The following is a 25,861-nucleotide window of genomic DNA, read 5'->3' on the forward strand; positions in this document are numbered from 1 at the left end:
TTATTCAGGAGAGAAAAATGATAATCTACGTTGATCTAGTAAGAAGTCAGATTGAAAAATCAAAATAACCAAAAGGCTACCTAAATATACATTATTTTTCACAATTAAGTTTGCCCTGAGTGCATATGAAACCTTGAGACATTGTCTAATGCTTGAATGAAGCCTTTAAAATTACCACAACGTTTTTTAAATTTAAAATTAGTGCCATTGGCTTGAGGCTGCTTGCAAGGAAAGCAGGAAAGGAGCCGTTCAGTGGTCATCTCCTAAATAACAGAAGTAGCGGTGATCCTGTGATGCTCTGCAACAAAGATGGACACTACTGGAATGGAGGGAAAGGAGCTGGAGTATCCAACTGTCAACACCAATAGGCATCATGAAAGGCATTGCCATGTGATTTGGTGTAATTGTATCTGCTGACTTTTCTATTACAGTTATTCTCTATATTTTCTACTACAATTAATCTCTATTTCTACTACAACTACAATAAAAATGGCAGCATCTATTTTCAAGACCAAACACAATCAAAAGCTACCATCAGATACAAGTAGTAGTTTAGTTCTTGTGTCACGAAGAAAAGGTAAGTAATATTATTTCATCCTCTAAAAATACAAAATCAAAGGGGAAAAAACCTAAATCTCTACAATGAAAACAAAAGCTCTCTAGTTTCCCTGACTGGTATTCCAAATTAGTGCCTCTGACCTTTTCTTAAAACTTTAAGCATCACAAGAAAATCAGTGGGAAAGGGAATCATGTGCTAACCAAGTACTTAAAGGGCAGAAAAAACTCACTGGAGTGAAAGGGGATTAGTAAAGGGTGGGGGGAAGAGGACCAGCCCCTCCCAGTTGGGGTGGGCAGATTTGGGATTAGTTATCAAGCAGAAACCCACATGCAATTAACAGCTCTGACATCAGGGGAGAAGCAAATATAAAACACCCAGCTCTAAGAGGGGCTCATCAGAGAATCCCCTCCGGAGTGTAAGGTACTGGAGAGAAGCTCTATGGGGAATGGGTGGACTCCCGCCAAAACTCCATTAGGATGGGAGACTTTAAGTCACGGAAATTAACTTGCTGAAAGTCTGCTTCCAATTCTTCTTCCAGCTTCATAGTTAAATGTAATTAATGGCTGTGACCTGCTAATGAATGCTTTTGATAAAAAACATCTATGATGAGTTTTTTTTTTTAATAAATAGAAATTTAAAATGAAAACTAAATGCTAGGACAGGAGATTTAATTATGTAGGTATTATACATGTCAACTTTTTAAAGGTAAATTACTATTTTTATGATTTGCTGGAAATGTCATTTTACAGATACGAAAAGCATTTTGAAGGGGGTTGGGAAGGGCTCATGCCTGTTTATAACAGTACAGAAAGAAAGAAAACTCGCATAACTTCATTTTCTTTTCTCCTTTTCAGCCTGATTTTTATTTATGTGCTTCAGTCCTTATACAAAGGGCTGCAGAACAGAGATTTGTTCTTCACTCTTGCTTAAAGCAGAATGAAAGCTCATAAACTCCTCTCTCTGGGAAGCATCTTCTTGTTCCTGCTTTTTTTCCATCAGACCTGGGCTCAATTCCCAAGAGAGTGTGCCACTGTTGAGGCCTTGAGAAATGGTGTGTGTTGCCCAGACCTGTCCCCAGTGTCTGGGCCTGGGACTGACCCCTGTGGCTTCTCATCAGGGCGGGGGAGGTGTGAGGCAGTGATAGCAGACTCCAGACCCCACAGCCACCATTACCCCCATGATGGCAGAGATGATCGGGAGGTTTGGCCCACACGGTTCTTCAACAGGACCTGCCACTGCAATGGCAATTTCTCAGGACACAACTGTGGGACTTGCCGTCCAGGATGGAGAGGAGCTGCCTGTGATCAGAAGGTTCTCACAGGTAAGTAGGGTATGAATATATACAGAGTTCCTCCTGAGACTCAATGCTCTTAATAGAAGCCTAAATCAGTGGAGCCTAAATCCGTGGAGCTGAAAGAACACCTGGAAATCCCATAACTCAGTTAAGGAACCTGAAACTTGGAGAGGCTAATAAGTTTATACAGTTTAAAGAGTCAAGGTTAAGGTTCAGATCTTCTGAGTGATGTGATTTTCTTCTAAAACACTTACTGAGCAACCATCCAATTCAAGGAATGGTGCTAGGTATTTATGACCAGACCTTTCTCAAGGTAGTTATGTTCATTGTCCTGAGGTTCAAAAAGGTCTAGTCCCTATAGCAGGGACCTGGAAAACCTGGAATTCACCACTGAGGTCAGTCTAGCTCTAACCCATGACTTCTTCCACTACCCTTGCTAACCCAAAAGGAAACTGCCCGCGGGGATGACCCAAGGTCAGCCATTTTACATGATGAGCCCCACCTGTGCCATACGAAATAGCAGTGAACAACAAAGCTCTAAGTAATAAATCTAGCAATATTTGTTTTTTTTTTTTCCTATGTGCCAAACATTGGACCAAGGGTCTAGCAGACTTTTATTGAGTCTTTGTTATGAGGCTAGCTCTGATATAATTGCTTTTTATGCATGTACTCTTTATTTTTTTATTTTTTTTGTATGTACTCTTTAATCTTTATAGCTCCATAAAGCAGATACTGTTTTTATATATGCCTTACAGATAAAAAACTGAGACTTACAAAAACGTGTTCAGAGTCATAAAATAAGTCTCTGCTCTTAACCACTATGCTATGTTTTTGCAAAGCTTATGATTTTAAAAAGGTAGACAGTTTCCCAAATATACCAATGGTGAGCAGAAATAAACACTAGAACACAGAATCAGATTAAAGCAAGCTAACAGAAATCCTAGAGTACGGGGGCATGGGAGTGAATGGGAAGAAAGCAGTCTTAAAGATGGCATTTTAGTAAGGGGTGTTTTTAAAAGTATAAAATGATTAATGCATACATGTGAATTATCATTAGTGGGTAAATGGGACAAGGTATTAGTATTATGCTCACAAGACAGATGTTTTCATGTTTGAATTTTGTACCCTTGAAGTCAGGAGAAACCTCCTGGCCTTGAATACAGAAGAGAAGAACCACTTTGTCCAGGCCTTGGATATGGCAAAGCGCACAATTCACCCTCAGTTTGTCATTGCAACCAGGAGATCAGAAGAAATATTTGGGCCAGATGGCAACACACCACAGTTTGAGAACATTTCCATTTATAACTACTTTGTTTGGACACACTATTACTCAGTCAAAAAGACTTTCCTTGGGCCAGGACAGGAAAGCTTTGGTGAGGTGGATTTCTCTCATGAAGGACCAGCTTTTCTCACATGGCACAGATACCACCTACTGCAGTTGGAGAGAGACATGCAGGTATGTGTGAAACATTTCAATTTGCGGGTCCTTTTCAGACATGTGGCTTGTTTGTAAGTCATCTTAATTCACTGGGTTCGGAACAACCTGAATGAACATGTAATGGCAAAGCAATTTCATGTTATTTATCTGCCTTTGACATTCTGTGAGGTTTCTCCCTGTACTGATTTACTTACTCATTAATTAATCGTTATCTTTGTGAAGGGAAAAGAAAGTAGTATTGATGATGAGGGAGCCAGCTGAGACATTTGGAGGTGTGATTTAAAGTGTTGGACATAGTCTACAGTTCTGTGATTGAAAAAATGATCTTCGTAGAACTTGCAAATAAAGAGTCTCATTTGCTATGTCTTCCTTCTCAAAAGTAAACTAATACCCCCTCCTCCTGGTTTGGATGAGACAAGTGTGCATACACTTCTCAGTCTACCAACTCCCATATATATACCCCAGCATGACGGCTGATGATTCTAATATTACAAGGTTGAAATTATAGAAAAATATCCTTTCCATTTATATTGTCATATTTTCCTTGAAATCTACCTCAAAGCCTGTAGAAGAAACCAACTAAAAACATCTCATCAATCAGACAGCATCAATTTTTTTGGCATAAAGTGAACCTCACCCCAAACAAGTATTTCCTGCTTATTTTTAAGCAGAGAAGCTCAAACCACATTGTAACCTCATGTTAATACTGATACTTTCTTGTTTCTTTTACCAACTGCTTTTTCTTGAGAAAACTACTGGTATTTCCAAATGAAATTTTACATTATTAGATCTTAACTAGGAAATCCACAAATAGATTTCATTTTCTAGGTGAAATGTATTCCTTTCCTCAAATTAAAATCTAAAAATTAATCCAAAAACATCTGAGGGCATAAAAGGTATTTAGATTCATCTATTGACTCACAGTATGCTTGTGTTCAGCATTATCACAAGAAAATAAATGGTTAGAAGAGAGAGAATTAATACACTAAAATACAGAATAAAATATTGGTATGAAAGTAGTCCAAATATATGCAAGTTGAGAGTGATTAAATTAATTCATCTGATACTCTGAACTGCATATTTTATAGTTCTGATTACAAGTAAGACATTTAGTAGATTATAAGTAGATAAATCTGTCATTTGTAATCAACTCCAGATCTCCATGCCTTCAAGTCATTTTCCCATGGGCATGCCAAAATGAAAGGGCAGGTGGAAAGTATCTAAAAGCTTCGATTTTGCCTGTGTAAACTTCAACCTCTATGACTTACATTTTTAAAACCCAACAGCACAAGGGATCCAACAAATTACAGTTTAAATGTAATGCACAGTTGAAATGCCACATGAATATGTTCCAGCTCCCAAATGTCAGTTCTGAACCACAAACTGACTCTTAATGATCCCTTGGAAGCTGTCACTAATTTTTGTGAACCAGAACAATGGCTTCTAACAAGGACTCTAAACCCCTGGAGATCAATAACCAAGGATGCCTTGGAAAGCTTTTGGTCCTCTAAAATACCCTGAGGACAAGGAAATGCTTCCTAGAAAGGGTTGAAAGTAAAAAAAGCAGAAATGTACTAAATGCTTTGGAGGTGAGATAAAACAATGGCACTCTCTACATTTAAATCCCACACTCTAAACGTAACTCTCCAAAGACCTAAAGGAATGAGAACAAATACAATAAATGTGGTTTTAGGGAACTCAATAAAATGAGCATGTGATCTTGAGTCCAGTACTTTTAAAATTGTTGAGGTCAGCTCTGAAGGGAAAACTGGTCCCTGGTCTAAAGAACAGTATGCACAAAGAAAATATTTTGCTTCCACTTAATATTTCCTGACAGTATTAGGTTCAAGCAGAAATCCAAGTCTTAACAGTTTAGATTCTGAGGCAGGGGTCTTTAAGTAAAACACCTTCAGTGCCCAGGCAGATAAGGTAAGTGTGAGAGAGGCTGTGTAACCTATGAAAAGTCAAATCTGTATAACTGGTGCTTGGAAAAACTGTAATGCACCACTGAGGTTTGCCTCACTCTAATCCACAGGCTTCTTCCTCTATCCTTGCTAACCCACATAAAAACAAACAAAAAACCCTTTAAAAACCATAATCTAAAGACCTAAGGTCATTTAAATTAAATTTTGAAAGCCAGAAACCAAGCAAAAAGTGTTGCTCTACATAATATATTTAAAGGCTAGATGTGGCTCCAGACCCAGATGTAGTGATGCTTGAATTAAAGATGTGAAAACAAAAGGAGGTAAAATGTCAAGGAGTGGAAGTTATTATTAATATTTTTTGGCATAACCAAGAGAGATGTAATTACCTGCTTAAAGAAAAAGGAAGACTTTTTTTCCCTCCAAAGAAACCATTTTCAGAAACTTCTCTATAATGAGTTGAATTCCAGTCTCTCTAGTGCCTCAATGACTCCTTGTAGTATATTAGAAGCTTTGTTAAATAAGGCATTTAATTCCTCTGGCTCCTCAGACACCAAAGAGGGAGAATTTTAAACAAAAGCCGAGAATGCTAACAAGAATTTCTGTGATCTAGGAAATGTTGCAGGATCCTTCATTCTCCCTCCCCTACTGGAATTTTGCAACTGGGAAGAATGTCTGTGACATTTGCACTGATGACCTGATGGGATCAAGAAGCAACTTTGATTCCACTCTTATAAGCCTGAACTCTGTCTTTTCTCAATGGCGAGTGGTCTGCGAATCCTTGGAGGATTATGATACCCTGGGAACCCTTTGCAATAGTAAGTTCCAAATGACATCCAGGATTCAGAGTTCCCTATTAAATAAAGGATTAAATGTGCTGCCTGAAGGCCCTTCATTCTACTAAGGACTGCAGAATAAAATCTACTTTTGCTATAGAGAATCAATATACAGGTATATTCATTGAACACAGGAGCTATTCAAGGCATTCTCTAAGGTTCCAGGGAGAACAGAAAGTCTCTATACATTTTTTACACTGCTTTTCTTGAGCAATTTGGTCAGTGCACTGCTCACTCTTTTATTTTGGAAATGTATGATTATATAAAATTTATCTTCCTAGCACACTCAGCACTACTTAGTAGTCATGTGTCTTGTGTTGGAATTTCATAGAAAATTGTTTCCCTGGGAAATCTGAAATACACAGAAAGATTGAAAGTGCCCAAAGAGTAAAATTCTGGTCTAGAGGTTCAAAACCAGAAGGTGATATGAGGGACATCTTTAAGAAAAGGAAGACACTGAGGCGCCTGGGTGGTTCAGTAGGGTAAGCGCCTGACTCTTGATTTCAGCTCAGGTCATGATCTCAGGGCCATGGGATGGAGCTCCACATAGGGCTCCTTGCTCAGGGGGAGTCAGCTTGAGATTCTCTCTCTCTCTCTCTCTCTCTCTCTGCCCCTCCCTCTACTCACACATTCTTTCTCTCTCACACAAATCTTTAAAAAAGAAAGAAAGAGGGCAGCGCCGGTGGCCCAGCGTTTTAGCGCCGCCTTCAGCCCAGGGCGTGATCCTGGAGCCCCGGGATCCAGTCCCACGTCGGGCTCCCTGCATGGAGCCTGCTTCTCCCTCTGCCTGTGTCTTTGTCTCTGTCTGTCTGTCCGTCTGTCTGTCTGTCTCTCTCTCTCTCTGTGCCTCTCATGGATAAATAAATAAAATATTTTTTAAAAAAAGAAAAAGAAAGAAGAAAGAAAAGAAAGAAAGAAAGAAAGAAAGAAAGAAAGAAAGAAAGAAAGAGAAAGAAAGAAAGAAGAAAGAAAGAAAGAAAGAAAGAAAGAAAGAAAGAAAAGAAAGAAAAGAAAAGAAAAGAAGAAAAGAAAAGAAAGAAGAAAAGAAAAGAGAAAAGAAAGATACTGCACATAAAAGGTCTGCCAGCTACTTCCACTTCTCTCAAAGCGAGCACATAAAGAGAATGCTTAACCAGCTGTCCTAGCTAGCATCCTTTCTCCAGTGATTTAAATGCCACTTCTGCCTCAGGTCAAGTTTCTGCAGCATGCAGATCTGTTCCTGAGTGTGCCATTCTCTTCTTTGGATCACATTACTAGTCTCTGTGGTACTCACACAAAGTCTTAATTATTAGAGTCTCCCTATCTCATCTTATTTTTCTTCAGGCATGCTTGGTTATTTTAAACTTGTCCTTCCATGCAAAAACTAGATTTATGGAAATTCATTTTATTTATCTTCATAGTACCTTTTACATATTTTTTAAGCTTAAAATATTAAATTAATTCCTTTATAAACTTAAAAAAGGATATTCTTGGGAAGCCCAGGTGGCTCAGAGGTTTAGTGATGACTTCAACCCAGGGCGTGATCCTGGAGACCCAGGATCAAGTCCCGCATCAGGCTCCCTGCATGGAGCCTGCTTCTCCCTCTGCTTGTCTCTGCCTCTCTCTCTCTCTCTCTCTCTCCCATAAATAAATAAAATCTTTTAAAAAAGGGATATTCTTTTTTTTTTTTAATTTTTATTTATTTATGATAGTCACAGAGAGAGAGAGAGGCAGAGACACAGGCAGAGGGAGAAGCAGGCTCCATGCACCGGGAGCCCGACGTGGGATTCGATCCCGGGTCTCCAGGATCGCGCCCTGGGCCAAAGGCAGGCGCCAAACCGCTGCGCCACCCAGGGATCCCTAAGAAAGGGATATTCTTAAAAAGAGAATATTCTAAATAGAAAAAAATCAGTAGATTTTTTTCACCATTAGATGATTTAGCTGTGTATAGAAATAAGGGAAGTGACAGTATATGAAATTTTTTCTGTAGAAGTTTAAAACTTAGAATACATTTTTTTATTTGTCTGGCATAATGAATGAGTGATCCCACCTTGAAATGAAATTGAGAATCAATATATCTTTAGATACCAAAACATTAACCTCTTTCTGAAGAGGCTATTGTATTTTGGCCTGGGAATTTTTTCCAGACATTTTTGTATCATACAGATGATTGGATACCAAACTATAGCACATTTAAAATGAGTAAATAAAATTATAGCTTAGGAGAGAAGCTTTTATCACAGTTTTTTTTGTCAATTAGTATAAGTCTCATAACAGGATACGTAGTTTCATGAAAAATTGAAGATTATGTATTTTAAGTGAGACAAATTTGAAGATTACTCCTTACCTTAGTTCAAGATACCAAGCATTTTATTTATTAGGCTTGTGAAAGATAAAAGGAAACTAATAGTTTATTCAACACATACTATGTATCTGATATGGTGCCAAATGCTTTAATACGTTATCTTATTTAATTCTCCTAGGGATTCTTTCTTTTCTGTATTGTTATTCTTGGATGAAATGATCCATTCCTGTGGTTTTGTTGATCATCTTTTATGGGACGGCTATGCATGTGCATTTTTAGAGCAAATCTTCCTTGCATCTTTCATGCCTGTGATTTCATGTGCTTGTTGCATGATTTCTCTCCAATGTTCCATTAATGCGCCAAACCTGGTACTTCGAAAGAGTGATTTATTGACTCCTAAGCCTCTTCCAGCCAGTAAAACATCATCTTTGATTCATCACATGAAAAATATTGTTCTTTCTACACAGTATTACCATCTATTTTCTCCTTCAGACACTCAGAACTTTTCATTCCTTACTGCACAAAAACTCCATAGGACTCCAAACCATATGATGTTTTTAGTGCATTGGCTGGCAGAGGTTGTCCATGTGCAAACAAATCTAAATGGCCCTGGGTTAAATTAAACTGATTTAAACTAGTTTCTTTACTATTGGAATTCTCCACTATGAAACTATACAAGGGCAAATTAGAATGTAGTGTTTTAAAAATTCTTGCAATCTATAATTTTTACTGGAATTTATTGAGAGCTCCCAAATAATAATCTCTAACTCATAAGCTTGAATTGATAGTTTTAGACAGTGGTCTCTGAAAGTCTTAATAATAATGTATAACCTACAAAAGTTCATCTACTTTCCAATCTCAATACTGGCATGTTTTTATTTTTATATTATGTAAATAAATTTACTATGCTAATTCATCAGGTACTAATCATTATGTTCATTATAAACATTACAATATAGGAAGCTTTATGAGTGAGGTAAAATGAATGCAAGTTGAGATTGTAATGTCACCTCTCCCAACCCAGTGGATTATTCTGCATCTACTGGTACTCTTAGAACACACACATACTTCTCTGGAGACCACTGGAACAGACAAATGCAAAATGCTCCTAACCAATCTCCTCTCCTCCCACCTACATTAGACTTCTCTTCATTTACTATTGAATTAAATATAACTTTCTCATACTGCTCTTTATTTCTGCACAATATGGTGAATATTCAATGTTCCCACCTTACATTGCCCTGTACTCCAGGCAACCTAGTTCCCAAATAGGCCCTTTAGAGCAAATGTGATCTTTCCATACATCAACAGGCTCCAAACTACAATTTAGCATCTATTGTATGCCAGGCACTGTGCCAAGATTAAGGGATGTACTGTTGAGCCAGAACAGAGTTCTTGTTCTGATGGAGCTTATTTTATAGATTATAGATAGGAGAAAGCTTATCATCTCTTATTATTACCTCTGCCTAAAATGTTTGACTTGTAACATTTCTCCTATTTCACCTGAAAATTCTCCTCAGTCCTTCAGGGCTCTTTGCAAATCTCCTTTCCTTAATGACACCCTTCTGGAGTCATCCAACTGGAAGGGATTGATAATATCTCTCAATCTATCTCTGTCTCTCTGTCTCTGTCTCCCTCTCTCCCTTCCTGTCTGTCTCTTCCCCTCTCTTTCTTTCCATCCCTCCCTCCGAGGCTTCCTTAAGATATCTATCCTATTACTTCTAATATTACAGCTTTGTTTGCCTGCTTGTTTTACTGCCTTTTAAAAAATTTAATTATTTCTTACATTAATTGCTGTAAAATATGGATCAATTGAAATGTAGACCACCTACCAAAGAGATCTTAGATTGTTTTTCTGCATTTCTCTGAAGACTTGAAACAAACAGCATTTGAGTACAAAATTTCACATATATGTGAAATATAGATTTCTGTGTGGAATTTAGGTTTACGAGGTTATTTTGGTGAAATTCAATTTTCCAAGGAATTTTGATGTTAATATAGTCTCATTACAGAAATATACATTGATTAAATAAATACCAGGACCTCTATCTGTTACTGTGATCATTTTTTTCTTCCAATGATTTTACAAATCACACATCTAACTTTGCTCCCAGAAATGGGAGCAGAAATTTTCTCACTGTAATGCCCCTAAGTATGCATTTTTATACATTTTGTCTTCTACCAAGGAAAACCTGTATTTCAATGTTCTTGCTATGTGTAAAAATTAAAGGGCAAAGATCTGATCTCTAAGTATCCTATAAATATTTACATATCCCATCCTTTTCCCAGGTACTGAGGGTGGGCCAATTAGGAGAAATCCAGCTGGAAATGTGGCTAGACCAATGGTGCAACGTCTTCCTGAACCACAGGATGTCGCTCAGTGCTTGGAAGTTGGTTTATTTGACACACCTCCTTTTTACTCCAATTCTACTAACAGTTTCCGAAACACAGTGGAAGGTAAGTAAAAGAAATCAGTGCTTTGAATTCACAGTTAACTGAACTATTCACATTCAGATCTCTTTGAAAAATCTTTGAAAAACCATATAGATCCTGTGAATTTACATGAATGCTGCCTCCAGTTATGATGTAGTCACAATTCTCTGCTCAAGAAAGAACTTCTTAAAGAAAAGTGTCAGACCGTGAAACTCTTTTTAATTATCATAGAGGAGAAGTGCTTAGAAATTATTCTTCAATCTCTTAAATACCTAAAAAGTATTTGAACTCAAATCTGTTTGGCTGATCAGTATGTATATAGCTATAGCAAATTCTAGTAGAGTCAAATAATATTCAAGTATTTGACAGTTTATAAAAAATCTTTCTTAAAAAATAACAAAAAATTCTAAACATTTAGTTGACAGCCAATAAAGCCTGGTTGGGGCATATATTTCACTTAAGTTTGTATTGTCCTGTAACTTTTTTAAAAGGTCTATTAAAATTCAAATTAGCATGTAATGATATTTAATTTGATTTCCTTATTTAATTCATAGTATTTTAAAGCTGAGGAAACTAAAGACCAAAGAGCTAAAATGAAGATCCCAAGAAACTCAGGAATAGAGCACAATTACAAATCCAAATTTTCTATGTCTGGTCTCTTTATACTATAAACTTTGATATCTCTAAATCATTATTGATATGTATTTAAGGTTTTAAAACAACAGAATCACATTTAATGTATTATAAACCTTTTATTGTTAAAATTCACATTAAATATAGCGTTAAACATATCAGATTCCTCCCCCAGAAAAAGAATGGGAATTGATCTCTCTGTCTCCATGATCTGAGATACTCTATATGTAAATCTAATCATTATTTTCAATTCTCTCCCCTTTTGTCATCAAAACTGTATACCATTCTCTTCTATCTTTATGTTAATTCTAATAACTAAATATGAATGTACTGATTTGGAGATTATTCAATAAATAATCACTATGTTTTGACTAAACTGGTATATATAAACTAAGGCCACAAGCACTAATTTCTAAAAGAATGTGCAAATTGCATCTTATTGAAACCCAATCAAAAGACAAGTTATACTGATTTCCTGACAGAATGTATGAAAGAACCAGTGCCTACCAGCATGCTATGTACATTGCAAGCAACCTTTAAACAGGTTATAAATAAAAAATAATAATGGAATAAATGTATGAAACATGACTAAATCAATGAGTAAGCATAATTATACAAATGGGTTAATATATTTTAAATTCTAATTTTATTTTATAATATGTAAACTTTCCCTGCTCTCCCACCTCTGATTCTTAAATCCAAACAGGAACACTTATCACTCCATCCCACATCATAGACCCTCTATTTTTTGCGATCTATCCTCCCCTTCTGCCCAATATATATACATGATATATATACTATGAAAATGTGTATGGAAAATATATAATATGGAGAATATATAACATGAGAAATGCATAGAATACATGTAATATGGGAAATGCACATATTGGGTGGGAATATCATATATGTATCATATAGAATATGGGAAATACATTATATAGAGAGAATATAGCTAATTATCAAAAGTTATATAAGTGGTTCGACAAAAAGTTTTTCCAGATATTTAAAACTAGTACCGAGATGATAATAATGCTCTGAGAAATTGTGACGTTTCCACAAAAATAAGGTAACTTTCCAAAAGTAAACATGCTGACAGTCAAAAGGAATAAGGTAGAAAACTGAAGCCATATCTGGCAATTTAATTTCAGGACAATCAGAGAGATGTTCTCCCAATTGCGTCAGCAGTTTATAGTAGAAGCTCAAGATTTCCATTGTCTTTATTTCCACTAAACCAATGCTTGCCTTGTCAAAATAGAGTGTTCTATGTATTTTGACTGGTATCCTTTGCAGGTCATTATTTTTAACCTAGAGGCTACATTTAGAATGTCATGCCACTAGCTTAAAGCTAACCTAGCTCTGGTTATAGCAAGAAATGTCACCAACCATAGGTACAAAGAAGCAATGCTATTATACTAAGGTAAAAATTGGCCTGACAAGCTTAGGAAAAATTGTTTCCCAATGTAATCACTGCTGCTGATTTGAGAAGCAAGATATTGGTGATGATTTTTACTATTCTCACCCCTATTTTTATATCTAGGTTACAGTGATCCCACAGGAAAGTATGACCCTGCTATTCGAAGCCTTCACAATTTGGCTCATCTATTTCTGAATGGAACAGGGGGACAAACCCATTTATCCCCAAATGATCCTATTTTTGTTCTCCTACATACTTTCACTGATGCAGTTTTTGATGAATGGCTGAGGAGATATAAGGCTGGTGAGACGTTTTCATATTCTTTTTTGCAGGCTCAGCAAGGAGACTGTTTAGGTGGTATAGTGCTTACTACAGAGTAAGCACTTGACACATCTACACTACACTACAAAATAAGGATAAAAGAGCTATGATATCTAGCTGTTTCCAAATATCCCAAACTACTTTGAAAATGCAGACAAAACATCTCTTACAATGGTTGTCAGATGCTATTTATTAGCATTCACCTGGACGAGGCACATAATCCCTTTTTATTTTTAGTATGAAAAGATAATTATCATGCTTCCCAATTTTTTCTTCCCTGTATCTTCTAATGAACATCTGCACTACTTTTTTTTTTTGGAACATTTTCATTGTGAGTAAGAAAATCTTACTGAGCTCTTCTTTGATACTTAAAAGACAAAAAATTATACTCACAATCCAGTCCTGATTTCTATTACTTCTGGCCTCTTACAAATGGAAATTTTGTTCAATTTGATTAGTTAATGGTTTTTTTTAATCACAGCATAGAAAATCTTTCAATTTCATTTAATGCATTTTTAAAATATCATTTAAAAGGCCACTTTCTCTTCACTTCTACTCAGCTAAGAGGCTCACATTACTTTTCAAACAATGAAAGTGCTTCTATTGGTTAAACATCATGCATTTTCATGTTTCAAAACTATTCTAAATTTTGGCTTCTGCGCCTTTACTTCATCATACACATAAATATAATGTTGGGGATTAATTATCTATAGATTTGCCTATCCAATTCAGTTAGTCTCTTATTTCTTTAAGTGTGTGTGTGTTTGTGTATGTGTATGTACAGTAGAAGCCTCTAATTTAACCTGATTAGGACTATTAACTAATGTGTTGGTCAAAATCATATGTTCCATCAGAAAATCAGTGAAGAAACAAATAACTTACATATAAATATTCACTCATCAATCTGCTATGAATTCACTGATTGGAGTGCCACGTTTTTTCATATGTATTTAGATACATAGCTACAACCATAATGAATTATCTACAAGTTACAATGTCTATTTTTTCAAAGTGAAACTAGAAATTAACCACCCTTGAGATGCCATGAGTGCAGTATTATTTTGGATTTTCATAATGCCCACCTTATCTTTACAACCATATTGCTCACTCTTAATTCTTTCCCAATATCTTAGGCATTCATCTTCAACAAATCTTTCCTAAGCATTCATTTGTTTAATATAAAACAACATCCCTCTCTTTTCACAATCACAATTATCATTTTACATATATTTAGCTATACTGCTTTTATGACACTAACAAGCCTACTGGAGTTAATAGGTTTAGGAATGAACAAAAACTTTCGTTGGACATACACTTCTGGGAACCAGACAATATACAGGCCATAGTTATTCAGCCATTCACAATGCCATTGCTGTTAGTAAGTTTTTCTTATTTAAGACTTATTTAAGAGAGGAAGTCGAGAATCTTGGTTTCTCTCACAAACCTCTTAAGGGGAGCTTTCTTTCAACCATGAAAATATATCTTGATTGAAAAGATCATTATTTCACATTCATAACAATTTGTTAAAGGTCATTGATGAACCAGATAAACACCTTTGCTTCTTATTTTCTACCTGCTCCCTTTGATTGTGCTATAAATAGCATATGGTCTCTCAATTATTTGCCTAGTAGTGAAGGGGAAGTTACCATAAGCAAAAAATACGGAACCTGAAACATATTTCTGACAAATATGGCCATAAAATTATAGGACAAGCCAATGTTAACACCTACAAATTCATGAACACTAAACACTGACAATTAGCTTCCTGCTTAAACATTCCATGTACCTCCAAATGTCCCTTGAAAAACAATCAGATAGAACAACTATGTTAGAGCGAAAATAAAAAGATTGGAAAAATTTCTAAAACTCTCCATATGGCAGAAGTCTTTGTTGAAAATAAGTCTGAGTGGAGGATGGAATTATTTTTTCAAAATGTATTAAACTGTTTTTATAAATAGTGAGAACTCTTCAAAAATCCTAATATTATAAGATTACTAAGGTCAGATTGGAATAAGAATTATATTTTACAGCTGAAGAGAAATTATAGTCATCCACAGGACAATGTCTGTTAAAGAATCCTCTCATTAGACATGCGGTAGTATAATATAGAGCATCCAAATTTTATTTAATATGTTAATTTTTATTCACTAACATTTTGTATCCATGTGCACACTTAGTTCGATTCTTTTTTTAATGAAAATCATGTGAATTAAGTTTTAAATATAGTACTCCAGAAGTTCAGTGAGTTTTTCAGAAGAAGCAGCTTATACATTTTCCAGACCAATCACTACTATTATGCCTTTTGAAAAATGAAGTAATTACACACACACTCAAATCCTTTCACAATTATTATCTGATTCCATATCCTGACTATCGTGAATAATGCTGCAGTGAACATGGGTGCAGATATCTCTTTGAGATACTAATTTTATATCTTTTAGATAAACCCCCAGAAGTGGCATTGCTGGATCATATGGTAGTTCTATTTTTAATTTCTTGAGGAACTTCCATTCTGTTTCCACAGGAGCTGCGCCAATTCCCACCAACAGTGCACAATGGCTCCCATCTCTCCATACTCTTGCCATCACTTGTTATCTCTTCTCTTATTGATAATCGCCATCATAAAACGTGTGATCTATCATTATGGTTCTAATCTGCATTTTCTAATGATTAGTGATATTCAATAGTTTTCCCATACCTCTTGACCATTTGGAAATCATCATGTCATACATCTTAAATACATACAATTTTTTTTTTTTGTCAATTGTACGTCAGTAAAGCTGGAAAAAAAAAGTATTTGAGCACCTACAATTCCCTACATAGTCTTTTAGGTACCAGAAATACAGTAGCATATAAAATACACAAAAATATTTTCCCTCCTGGGACTCACCTAGTTGTCAGTAGAAATGACAGTAAAAATATGTAAATAAATATATAATCTGTTGGGGGAAAGTCTGTAGAAATAGAAAATCAGGAAAGGCTTTATGGAGTACTATGTAAATACATGGAAGAAGATCATCCCTCGATGAACAAAGGAGCCCACAGTGGCCGGTGCATAGTGGAGAGAAAATGGTGGAAAATAAGGTCAGAGGGACAACAGGGGGAGATCCTGAGGGATGCTGGATGAACCTGTGAGAGGGGGAGTCGCTACAGGGTCTTGTATAGGCAAATTTTATGACAATCTCACTGTTATTGTGTGTTATTTTTATGATTATTCCTCCATTCATTTTAATGGGTATAACTATCACACAGCTGATGCTGAATTGGGTTGAGGTTGATCAAGTCAGGATTTCATAAAAAGGTGAAATGGAAAGTCAGAGTTATCTAAATCATTAACTTAAATATCTAACTTTAGTAAATACTTAACAATAAAACACAAAATTGTGAGTCCCTTGAAGACAGGCATTTTGTCTATTTTGTTTAGTGCCATCACCTCCGTGCCTAGACCAGTGTCTGGCATTGGTAAGAGCTCAGCAGATTTAAATAGATAAATATTTAATTAGCATTAATGCACAGTAAATTAAAAGTTACAAAAAAGTAAACGCTATATGCCATTTCTATGATCAATTGTTTTTCAAGGTAGGTGCTAGAATATTCTTCTGTGCTTTCCAGGATCACAGTGACTCTTCAAGTAATATATTATTTGCAAACAGAAAATCTAATTTCTCATATATCCCACTCTTCTAAATATATTCCCACTCATGTCCTGCCCAAGTCCCCTTCCAACTCTGGTTTTGAGATATCCCATCTGGTTTAGTTGTATCAATGTAAATTAGAACAACAACAAAAAAGAACAATCTTTTGCCACAAGGAACATACCACTCCTTTTATCCCTGCTGGCAGAAACTCACTAATAATATAAATGCCTGTAACTTGTATTTAAGTAGAAAGAGGAGAGGTGGCAGGAAGTAAATAATATTCCAGGACGTTGATTTAAAATTTTAAGTGTTTTTTTCTAATAGAGTAAAATCTGGGACTAAGTTAATATTTTTATCTCTGAAGATAAAAGAGAAAAGTGAAGAATACTATACAAATATGTTCATATTCAAGGACAAACTTCCACAGGACATATTCAAGGACAAACTTCCACAGGACCTCTCATATTTAAATTTTAAATGAAGCTACAACAAACTGCAGGTCCATCTTTTTTTAGCTTTGAAAAATAAGTTTAATTAATTTTTTCAAATAAGTTTCTGTAATTTAAAAATAGAACAATTAATGATCACCATAGATGATAAAATACTAAAACTTCCCTGCTTTCAAACTTTCTTGATCTATTGGATGTTATGTTAGTGCTGTATTCAAAGCATTTGAACTTTGTTTAATGCAATTCCCTGTTCTTCAGTAGTGAAACTATTTTTATGTCTTTATTCAGTTTAAAATATAAAAGAACATTTTTATGTTATCCTAGAATATTTCGGATCACCTTCAGAACATAATAATCTATTAATACTAACTTTATCATGTCTATTAACAAGATGTCTTTGCCATATTTTAGATGTATCCACATTTCCATTGGAAAATGCCCCTATTGGGCATAATAGACAATACAATATGGTACCATTCTGGCCTCCAGTTACCAATGTAGAAATGTTTGTTACTGCTCCAGACAATCTGGGATATACTTACGAAGTTCAATGGCCAAGTGAGTATTGAAAATGTACCTTTACTGTGGAATTTTCCAAAAACAAATTTATTGACTTTTAAGGTAATCACAATATTCTACAGCCTATATTTTCTACTTATATTTAAAAGGTTTTATTTGGATATTTATTTTGGGATAAAGAGATTGAATTTAACATTTGTTCAGAGCCCACTCTGACCTGGAGTTAAGTTGATTTTATAGCGCACTATCATTTAATCCCTGCAACCCTGTGAAGTAAGTATTGTAATCTTCATTTTACAAATAAGGAAGAAGGGCCAGCCATGATTACCTTAGATAGGGTAATTGTCGAAGATCACATTTCTAGTAGGCAGAGAGGATGAATTTTGAGCTTATGCCCATGTAATATGCCCCAATTTTTCTACTATATAATGGTGCCTCCTTATCTTTATTCTGAAAAAAAAAATGGAGTGAGATACTCTGTATTACTTTTTCTTAGATTTTGAAATTGAAAATTTCTTGCTTCATTTCCAATCTCTTCTCAACAAAGGCAGTAAGTTGTAGTGGAAGAGCACAGCACATGGATTTTGAAAGACTTGGTCTTCGAAACCAACTCTAGTGCCTACTAACCAAGTGACCTCAAATGACTCACTCTACAGCATCATTTTCTCAACCTTTAAAATGGAATTAATAATAACTATCCCAATAGGGTCCACTTATAATGAGAAATTAGAAAGTGCCTTTAAGATGACAGGCTATCATCAGCAATGCTGGCCAATAAAAATTACATATGAAGAATTTGGTAAAATGCCTAAATTCAAGATATCTGATTTTGGGTGGCAACTATTTTACTGGTTTTTTTTTTGTTGTTGTTGTTGTTGTTGTTGTTCTCCTTTTATTCCTCCAATAGGTCGGAATCTTAGTATTCCTGAGATTGTTACCATAGCGGTAGTTGCTGCTTTAGTACTGGTTGCAGTCATTTTTGCGGGTGCTTCTTGCCTGATTCGTGCCAGAAGCAACATGGATGAAGCGAATCAACCTCTTCTCACTGATCAGTATCAACACTATGCTGACGACTATGAAAAAATGCAGAATCCTAATCAATCTATGGTCTAATAACAAATGACCAATTCTCTTATGCATTAGTATCATAAAACCACCTGGTTGAAAAATAATAGATTAAATTTCTTACTGTATTTTCTTTCCTTCCATTACTTTCTTCCTGATGCATGCACATATTAGAATTAAAACTCTAAATATTATTTTCTATAGCTAGGGAGAGTCACAATTGTTAATTGGTTCTATTTTTCAACTCTATTTAAAATGGTAGGTTGTACATTAATTAGAATTTAAATAAAAACTTGAAACATTAAAAAATAAAATAAAATGGTAGGTTGTAGGCACACATCCTAACCCTGATCTGTAACTCTGACCCTAAATCCTAACCCTCTGGAGAGGTCCCTGAACTGCAAAATACCGGGCACATGCCCTAACTCCAACCCTGAATCTAAGAAAGTAGCTTCCTGAACACATGGTAAGAAAAGCTGAGAAGCAGCTTAGTTATCTTAGAGAAGACCCCAAATATTTAAAAATTGGCAGTTTTTCTGAAAATGGTCATGAAGGTAGAGATTTTTTTAAAAAATGGTAGTTTGCACTAACTCCATGGTATTTAAGCAGAGAGTGTGAAGATTTTTGGCATGTTTTAAAGGTCAACTATATGACAATGTAAATAAACTGTTGTGCTTTGTTTATGTATAAATAAAAAATCATGATAGTAAATCTCTGATTGAAATACATGAGTAGGAATTTCTACAATGTTAAAATGTGAATATATTTCTGTTCATTGACACTGAACAACAGATACATAGGAAGCCACATTTATTAGTTAAAATCAATGATGTGTAGCTATAAATGGGATCCCAATTGACTTTTTCAAACTAGAATTTCCCTTTGAGCATCAGCATATGTTTCAGTCTAAGGTTCAAAGTCGTGACAAAATCATGATCTTTATCACATTTTGGAGTGGTGAAAACTTCACTTTGTCTAAAAGACAGTTGATACTGCTTCTGTTAGCCACTATGTTCTACCTCTTAATTCACTGAAAAAGGAACTACACATTAACTTACACATTTCACCTCCCAGTTAGTTCCTCTTCCAATATCTTAGAGGTTCACAAGTAAGCCACAATGGTGGAGAACACACAATACGGTGCTCTACAATTACCATTCAATTCATTGTGTATTCCAAATAGCATTCTCTTATCACTTACCAGCCTTTTGTATGTTTTCAAATAAAATATTAAAAATATTATTTCGTCAGTCTCCTTTTTCTATGCAATTGTGCAAGACTATCATTAATTTTTCTTCTTCCTTTCTCCTAACTAACTGTTTTTACTATTTTTGATCTTGGGCTACCTGAAACAATATTCCCAGTAAAGAAGTTTAAAGGCTGATCACTGTGAACAAACATTTTCAGTAAAACCATAGTACTCATAACACTATAGAAAATGGGGAGTCTGATATTCCCAATTCAAAAAATAGAACCAAGATTAAAGTCATGTGCACGCAATTGGTTAGTGGGTTTCCCTATATTAAGCAATCTTAAGGCTGCTTAAAAAAAGATAAACAGACAAAATGTGTTAGTGAAAGAGATTGCATATAATAGTCTCTTTTTAATTTTCAAATAGCATTGCTGTGATTTTTTTAATACAATTTGATTTATTGAAATATTATATGCTCATAGCTTTTCAAATAAGTTAGTGTATAATGTAAGATTTCTTTTTATATAAACATCAATAAAACTAAGCTCACCACATCATATTTTTAGAGATTTATTAAGTACTCATTTGATAAACATTTATTAGGCACATCCTAGATTTCAGACAGAGTTCAATGGGTTTAGGGAGAGGAAAGTAAAGAATATAAAATTGAGACGGTCATGTTTGACGTGGGCTTCAAGGAAAGCTAATAGGTTTACCAAATACAAGAGTAGAACAGTACTCCATGCTGAAGTGACAGCAGAAGCAAAGTGACAGAAGTTTGGACGAGCATGGAACATTCAAAAATATAAAGTAGGTCAGTGTGGTTAGAGTATAGTTTTCATGGAGAGGAACAGAAAGATAACTCAGGAATAAAATCAGATTGTCCTATACACAATCTTAAGAAATTTGGAATTCATTAGACAGGCAAGAGGGAGCCTGGAAGAGTCACAAATAAAGTATATTTCACAACGATAATGATGGTGGTGATGTTTGTAAACAATTTTTATTAAGAATAATTAGGGAAGGTTACAGTAGAAGCAAAGAGACTAGTTAATATTAAATAGTTCCTGGGAAAGAGGAGGAAGGCCTGCCATACAACATAAACATTAATTCTAAAAAAAAAATAAAAATAAAAAACCTAATTGTAAGAGAGAGCTGCACCCATTATATTGTAAATGTAGCTTTGATCATTTCTCACTAAATATGTTGCTTTATTTTTCTTTCATTCAAGGACTTCTATTTATTTTACAGCACTGTATGATCTTATGAGTTGTTTTCATCAGGTGACCATTACTCTTCCTGCAATATGTCACATTATTCTCCCTAAATAATAGTCATTTGTAATCTTGGATATTTTCTACTGTTCTCCATCCTTAAGTTTTATTTTAAAACATAGTCAGTGAAGTTATTATGCAGTCACTGGAAAACACATTCCATACCACTTAAACAAATTTTGCTCTATTGCATTAGCACCCGTTATATGACAGTGCCACCAACTGAGCTAAGCATTATAGTCTAAACAGAGTGAGTAAGAATGCCTGATTGGACCTTCGTATATAATAAAAAATGAATAGCTATTACTTTTGTGCCCCTCTGAAGCTGTATACTGTCTTCATTCCTAGAAGCAGATTACAGAAACAGTGCTCACTTACGGCTCTATGTAATCTTTTAAATTGGATGCAGGGAGAAAGATTTTGACCATTAAAATATCTGTTCCAAGATGTGGTTCTAAGACCTTTGTTCCGAGCTCAGCGCATGAGTATACAAATGTTATGCATTTTGTCCTTTGCCTAGCCAAAATTTTTATTAACCAACCAACCAATAGAACATCATGTTGGTCAGAGAGAGATAATATGAAATAGAAAAAGAACAAAAAAAGTAAAATATATTAACAAACAAAGAACAGAGCCTGACTTAAAAAAGATAAAATGTAAAAAAGGAAAAATGCAAAATCTGACTCTTCAAAAGCACAAGTGCAAGATTAAAGGATGAAGGAAGACAGGAACTAGCAGGACTCTTCGCAAAATAACCAGGAGATTTTAGTGGATTTCAAGTTCAATGTAAACCAATAGTGCGACGCAACAACAAAGGGGAAAAATGTTATTATGCTACGGAAAAGGGAGGGAAAGTATTGAGCAAATAAGGAGATGCTGTGTTTCACTAATGCAGAAACAGAAATCTGTGGTGTTAGAGTCACATCTGGAGTATCTATTCAACTTTAAAGCCACAGCTTAAGGGAAACATTGACAAACTAAAATGTGCTTCCTCATCTTCCACGTGATGCAATACTACACCTTGCAAGTCGCTCTTAAATTCTAGTCTCTCTCAATCTTCACATCTAATTAGTTAACAATTTTATAAATCCTGAGCACTGAACCCATCCTCTAAATTAGTGGTTCTCAACTGGAGGGCAATTTACAACCAAAGAGTCATTTGGGTGTGGGATTGCTACTGACATCTATTGGGTAGACCTAGGGGTGCTGCTAAACATACCACAGTGCACAAAATTGCCTCCACGTCAAAAAATTAACCAGATCAAGATGTCAATATTGCTGAGGTTAAAAAAATATGATCTGGAACTACCAGGATAAACAAATTTCACAGTATTCCTGGGTTCCTAGAACTTACTACCTAATGGGAAAGAATTACAAAAAGACAATGTACTTTATTAGGAATACATTATTTCCGCACAAAATAGGTTTGAAAAGCAGAGTCCAAGTACAATGGTACTTTCAAGGACTGAAGCTGCTTCTAACTTTCTTCCACTACCTATAGCGTATGGTCTCCATCCTTTTATCTATACTGTCAGTGCTCCAAAATGGCTGCTCCATTGCCAGACCTTTTATCTATCCCCCTCAGAAGTTTTCTTTTTGCTCAGAAATGGATATCTACCCAAGAATTCTGCCTATATCTCATTAAAAGTTTATTACATAGAAAGGGAATGTAGAAAATCAAGGGACTTGTCTTGTTTTTCTTCATTTGTTAGTTGATTACTATCCCCCAAAAAATCCCCCCCAAAAAGTCAGAATCCTATTAGTGAGGGATAAGAGAGAATAAATTTGGGATTGTGGCAACTTGGAGTATTGCTATCACAAATAAACAAGCAAAAAGAAAAAATCAAGATAGTAATTACAGTGGTATGAAAGAAGCACACAGTGTACTTTCCTTAAAAAAATCCAGTAGAAGTTACTTAATTTAGACAAGTGATCGAAAGATTGCCTGAAGAAGTGAAGTTAAACTGACCTACGGAACGAGAACACTGCTGGATGAGTTAACCAAACTGAGTTAGGATAAAAGCCAAGTCCTTATTATCCACAGTAGAATGTTAAAACATGCTATCTCTATTTTTTTTTGTACTAATAATTCTGAATTTCAAATACACTATTAGGAATATGGAAGCAGAAGCAACTTAAAGGAATAAAAATGATTCTATCCAGAAGTGTGATATGTGTGGGGGGAGGATTGGGGCAGCAGAGGACCTTTGTGGCTCTTCAATAGATTCTGACTTTTTAAAAGGAAATTTTAAAGAAAAGAGTGAGACTTCTAGATATCTCAGTAAAGAAAGATTAACCTCAAAATTTATATCACTAAGCAGAAATTTATTCTTAATTTTTTCCTCTATGAACTAAGAAACTTTAGACCTTTAGCTTTGGGGTGAGGGAAAGAAAGGACAATGAATAAATTCTGATAGCTCTCAAATAGAAACGGTTAGCAAAATGAGTAAGACTGTTATTCATCAATTAGATTAAATACATTACACATGGAGATACATTTTTGTAGTCTTTGTATGTCGGCTTCAAAATAGAGCTTTCTGACATGTCCTAAATGGTATTTCTGCAAGGCACTTTCCTTCTAGTCTTCAGATTTAGTCAGACTTTTATCAATATATCTGCTAAAAATTGAATAGCACGTTACCACAAGATGGCAGCTTTGAACGTATTTGAAAATGTTGATTATGAACATCAGATGCCTCCAAATGAAATGAACAGTGAGACATCTGCTATTCCTCTTCTGGTTTAAAAAAATGTTCATGTGATCCTTGAAAGCAGAATAAATGCAAGTTTTCGTTTTGGTGGAAAAATGGCTTGTGAGATTAGTTACCGCACATGACTGAAATTCTCAACCAAATAAGAATAATGACCAAAATGTGTCTTCTTATTGACTAAAACTCTCCTGTATATATTATCCTCCTTCATCATGATCACTTATCATTAGGCCCTTCCGGGCCACAAAATGAAGAGTGAGTGGCATATCACCCAAATGGTTTCACATACAATAGATGATTATGCCAACACCAAAGACACTGATAATTTGTGACAAGAGTGAAAGGGCTAGTCAGCTATGGGAATCGGCTCCATTCAACCACTGAGACTACAAATAATGAAAGTCATGGTTAACTTTGTAAATGCACACCTTAGGCTTTCAAAGAAAAACTGGACTAATAGAAGTCTAAAAAACAAACGAAACCCATTCATTTTTAACTTACTTTGAAAAAATCCAATTTATACAATATTTGCAAGAATGTAATGAACTCCCATGTACACTGAACCTAAAATTACCAATGTCAATATTTTGCCTGTTTTTCTTGTCACTCTATTTTCATATATACCTCTGTATATATTTCTTTTTTCCTGAATAGATTGAAAGTAGCAAATAGCATGACCTTTTCTCTACATTTACATGTATCTCCTAAGACTAATGCATTCACCTAAATAACCACAACAACAGCTGTCAAATTTAGGAAATTTAACACGATACAATACAATTTTCTAAAATACAGTCCATATTAAATGCTCCAATTGTTCCAACAGAGTCCTCTAGAGTAAATTTTAGAAAATATAACCACTTCAACACTTTCAAAAAAGAAAAATAGAGGCACCTGGATGGGTTAGGCGTCTGCCTTCAGCTCAGGTCATGATCTCAGGGTCTTGGGATCCAGCCCCGTGTCGAGCCCGCTTCTCCCTCTCCGCTGTCCCTCTTCACTGCTCATATTCTCTCTTTCTCAAATAAATAAAATCTTTTTTAAAAAAAGAAAAATAGCATGACATAAAAAATATCAAAAAGCATAAGAAAAACTTCTATAACTCAAGTTGGACAAAGCCAAGAAAATCCAAAGAGGATGGAAAAAAGGAAACGTGAGAATCTTCTATGGAATTCCCTTTAAAAAAAAAAAAAAAGAAAAAAAAGAAGTAGTCAACATCTGTTTGTGATAGGCAGCATGCGAGGACCAACGAACTTTGTACCCAAACAACCCTAGGTCGGTTTCGTGTCTTTTTATTGGCAATGTGTCATTAAACAAGTTCCATTACTTCTGTAAGCCCCAGTTTTCTTAGCCATAAAATAAGGGCAGTTCTTGCAAAAACAGGGATTTTTTACGACTTTAAAAGATGCAGCGTATGGCAAGTTCGTCGCCCAATGCCCGGAATGTAGTCAAGTGCTTAATAAGTTTTAACATTTTTATCCCTAGAATCACGAAAACTTAACGCTTTCCAACGACCTCCTTAAAAAATGGTCTGGCCAAAAAGAATTTACACCCGAAACTTAAGTCTTGCGATCCGTGATGCCATGTTGCACACTGGTTTCCAAATGAACGCTCTCATCCCACTGCCATCGAGGGGCATGTCACAGCTAATTATCTGTCATCACGCCCTGTTGCATAGGCAGTACCTTGCCTGCTGCTGCTGGGACCTCCGTGCTGTCTATTGATGCATTTGCATTGCCTCCTGAGCATCTCTGCTGTGTATGGATCACACAGAACGAAGCCCAGGGGCCAACTGGCAGGCCCATCTGAATTGTGGAACATAGCTAAGGCCCCTCCTCATTACTTAGTGAGTAATGTGGGGGATGTTCGCTGGTTCACACAC

At 35.4% G+C, this 25,861-nt stretch overlaps 1 protein-coding gene and 1 long non-coding RNA gene across 2 annotated transcripts in view; one reads left to right on the forward strand and one right to left on the reverse strand.

The window, feature by feature from the left end:
- Nucleotides 1-25,163, reverse strand: part of LOC140641454 (uncharacterized) — a 52,937-nt gene extending 27,774 nt beyond the window's left edge. The window contains exon 1 of the long non-coding RNA XR_012037966.1: nt 24,877-25,163. This is a non-coding gene — a long non-coding RNA (uncharacterized lncRNA). The remainder of the gene's footprint in view (nt 1-24,876) is intronic.
- Nucleotides 1,394-20,004, forward strand: TYRP1 (tyrosinase related protein 1). Its single transcript, XM_072841351.1, has 7 exons — nt 1,394-1,880; nt 2,987-3,309; nt 5,827-6,031; nt 10,623-10,790; nt 12,937-13,116; nt 17,633-17,779; nt 18,648-20,004. Exons 1-7 carry the CDS (start codon nt 1,496-1,498, stop codon nt 18,851-18,853), a joined length of 1,614 nt encoding a protein of 537 aa, XP_072697452.1. The 5' UTR covers nt 1,394-1,495; the 3' UTR covers nt 18,854-20,004.
- Nucleotides 25,164-25,861: the final 698 nt, after the last annotated feature.

This window comes from Canis lupus, chromosome 10 (genome assembly GCF_048164855.1).
Source record: "Canis lupus baileyi chromosome 10, mCanLup2.hap1, whole genome shotgun sequence".
NCBI classification, from domain to species: Eukaryota; Metazoa; Chordata; class Mammalia; order Carnivora; family Canidae; genus Canis; species Canis lupus.

What these genes read in the sequence shown, in the direction of transcription:
- TYRP1 (XM_072841351.1), top strand. Translation starts at nt 1,496, where the DNA reads ATGAAAGCTCATAAACTCCTCTCTCTGGGAAGCATCTTCTTGTTCCTG. An exon ending in TGATCAGAAGGTTCTCACAG is followed by an intron (nt 1,881 to 2,986) that starts GTAAGTAGGGTA and finishes GTACCCTTGAAG; the next exon opens with TCAGGAGAAACCTCCTGGCC. An exon ending in AGTTGGAGAGAGACATGCAG is followed by an intron (nt 3,310 to 5,826) that starts GTATGTGTGAAA and finishes TCTGTGATCTAG; the next exon opens with GAAATGTTGCAGGATCCTTC.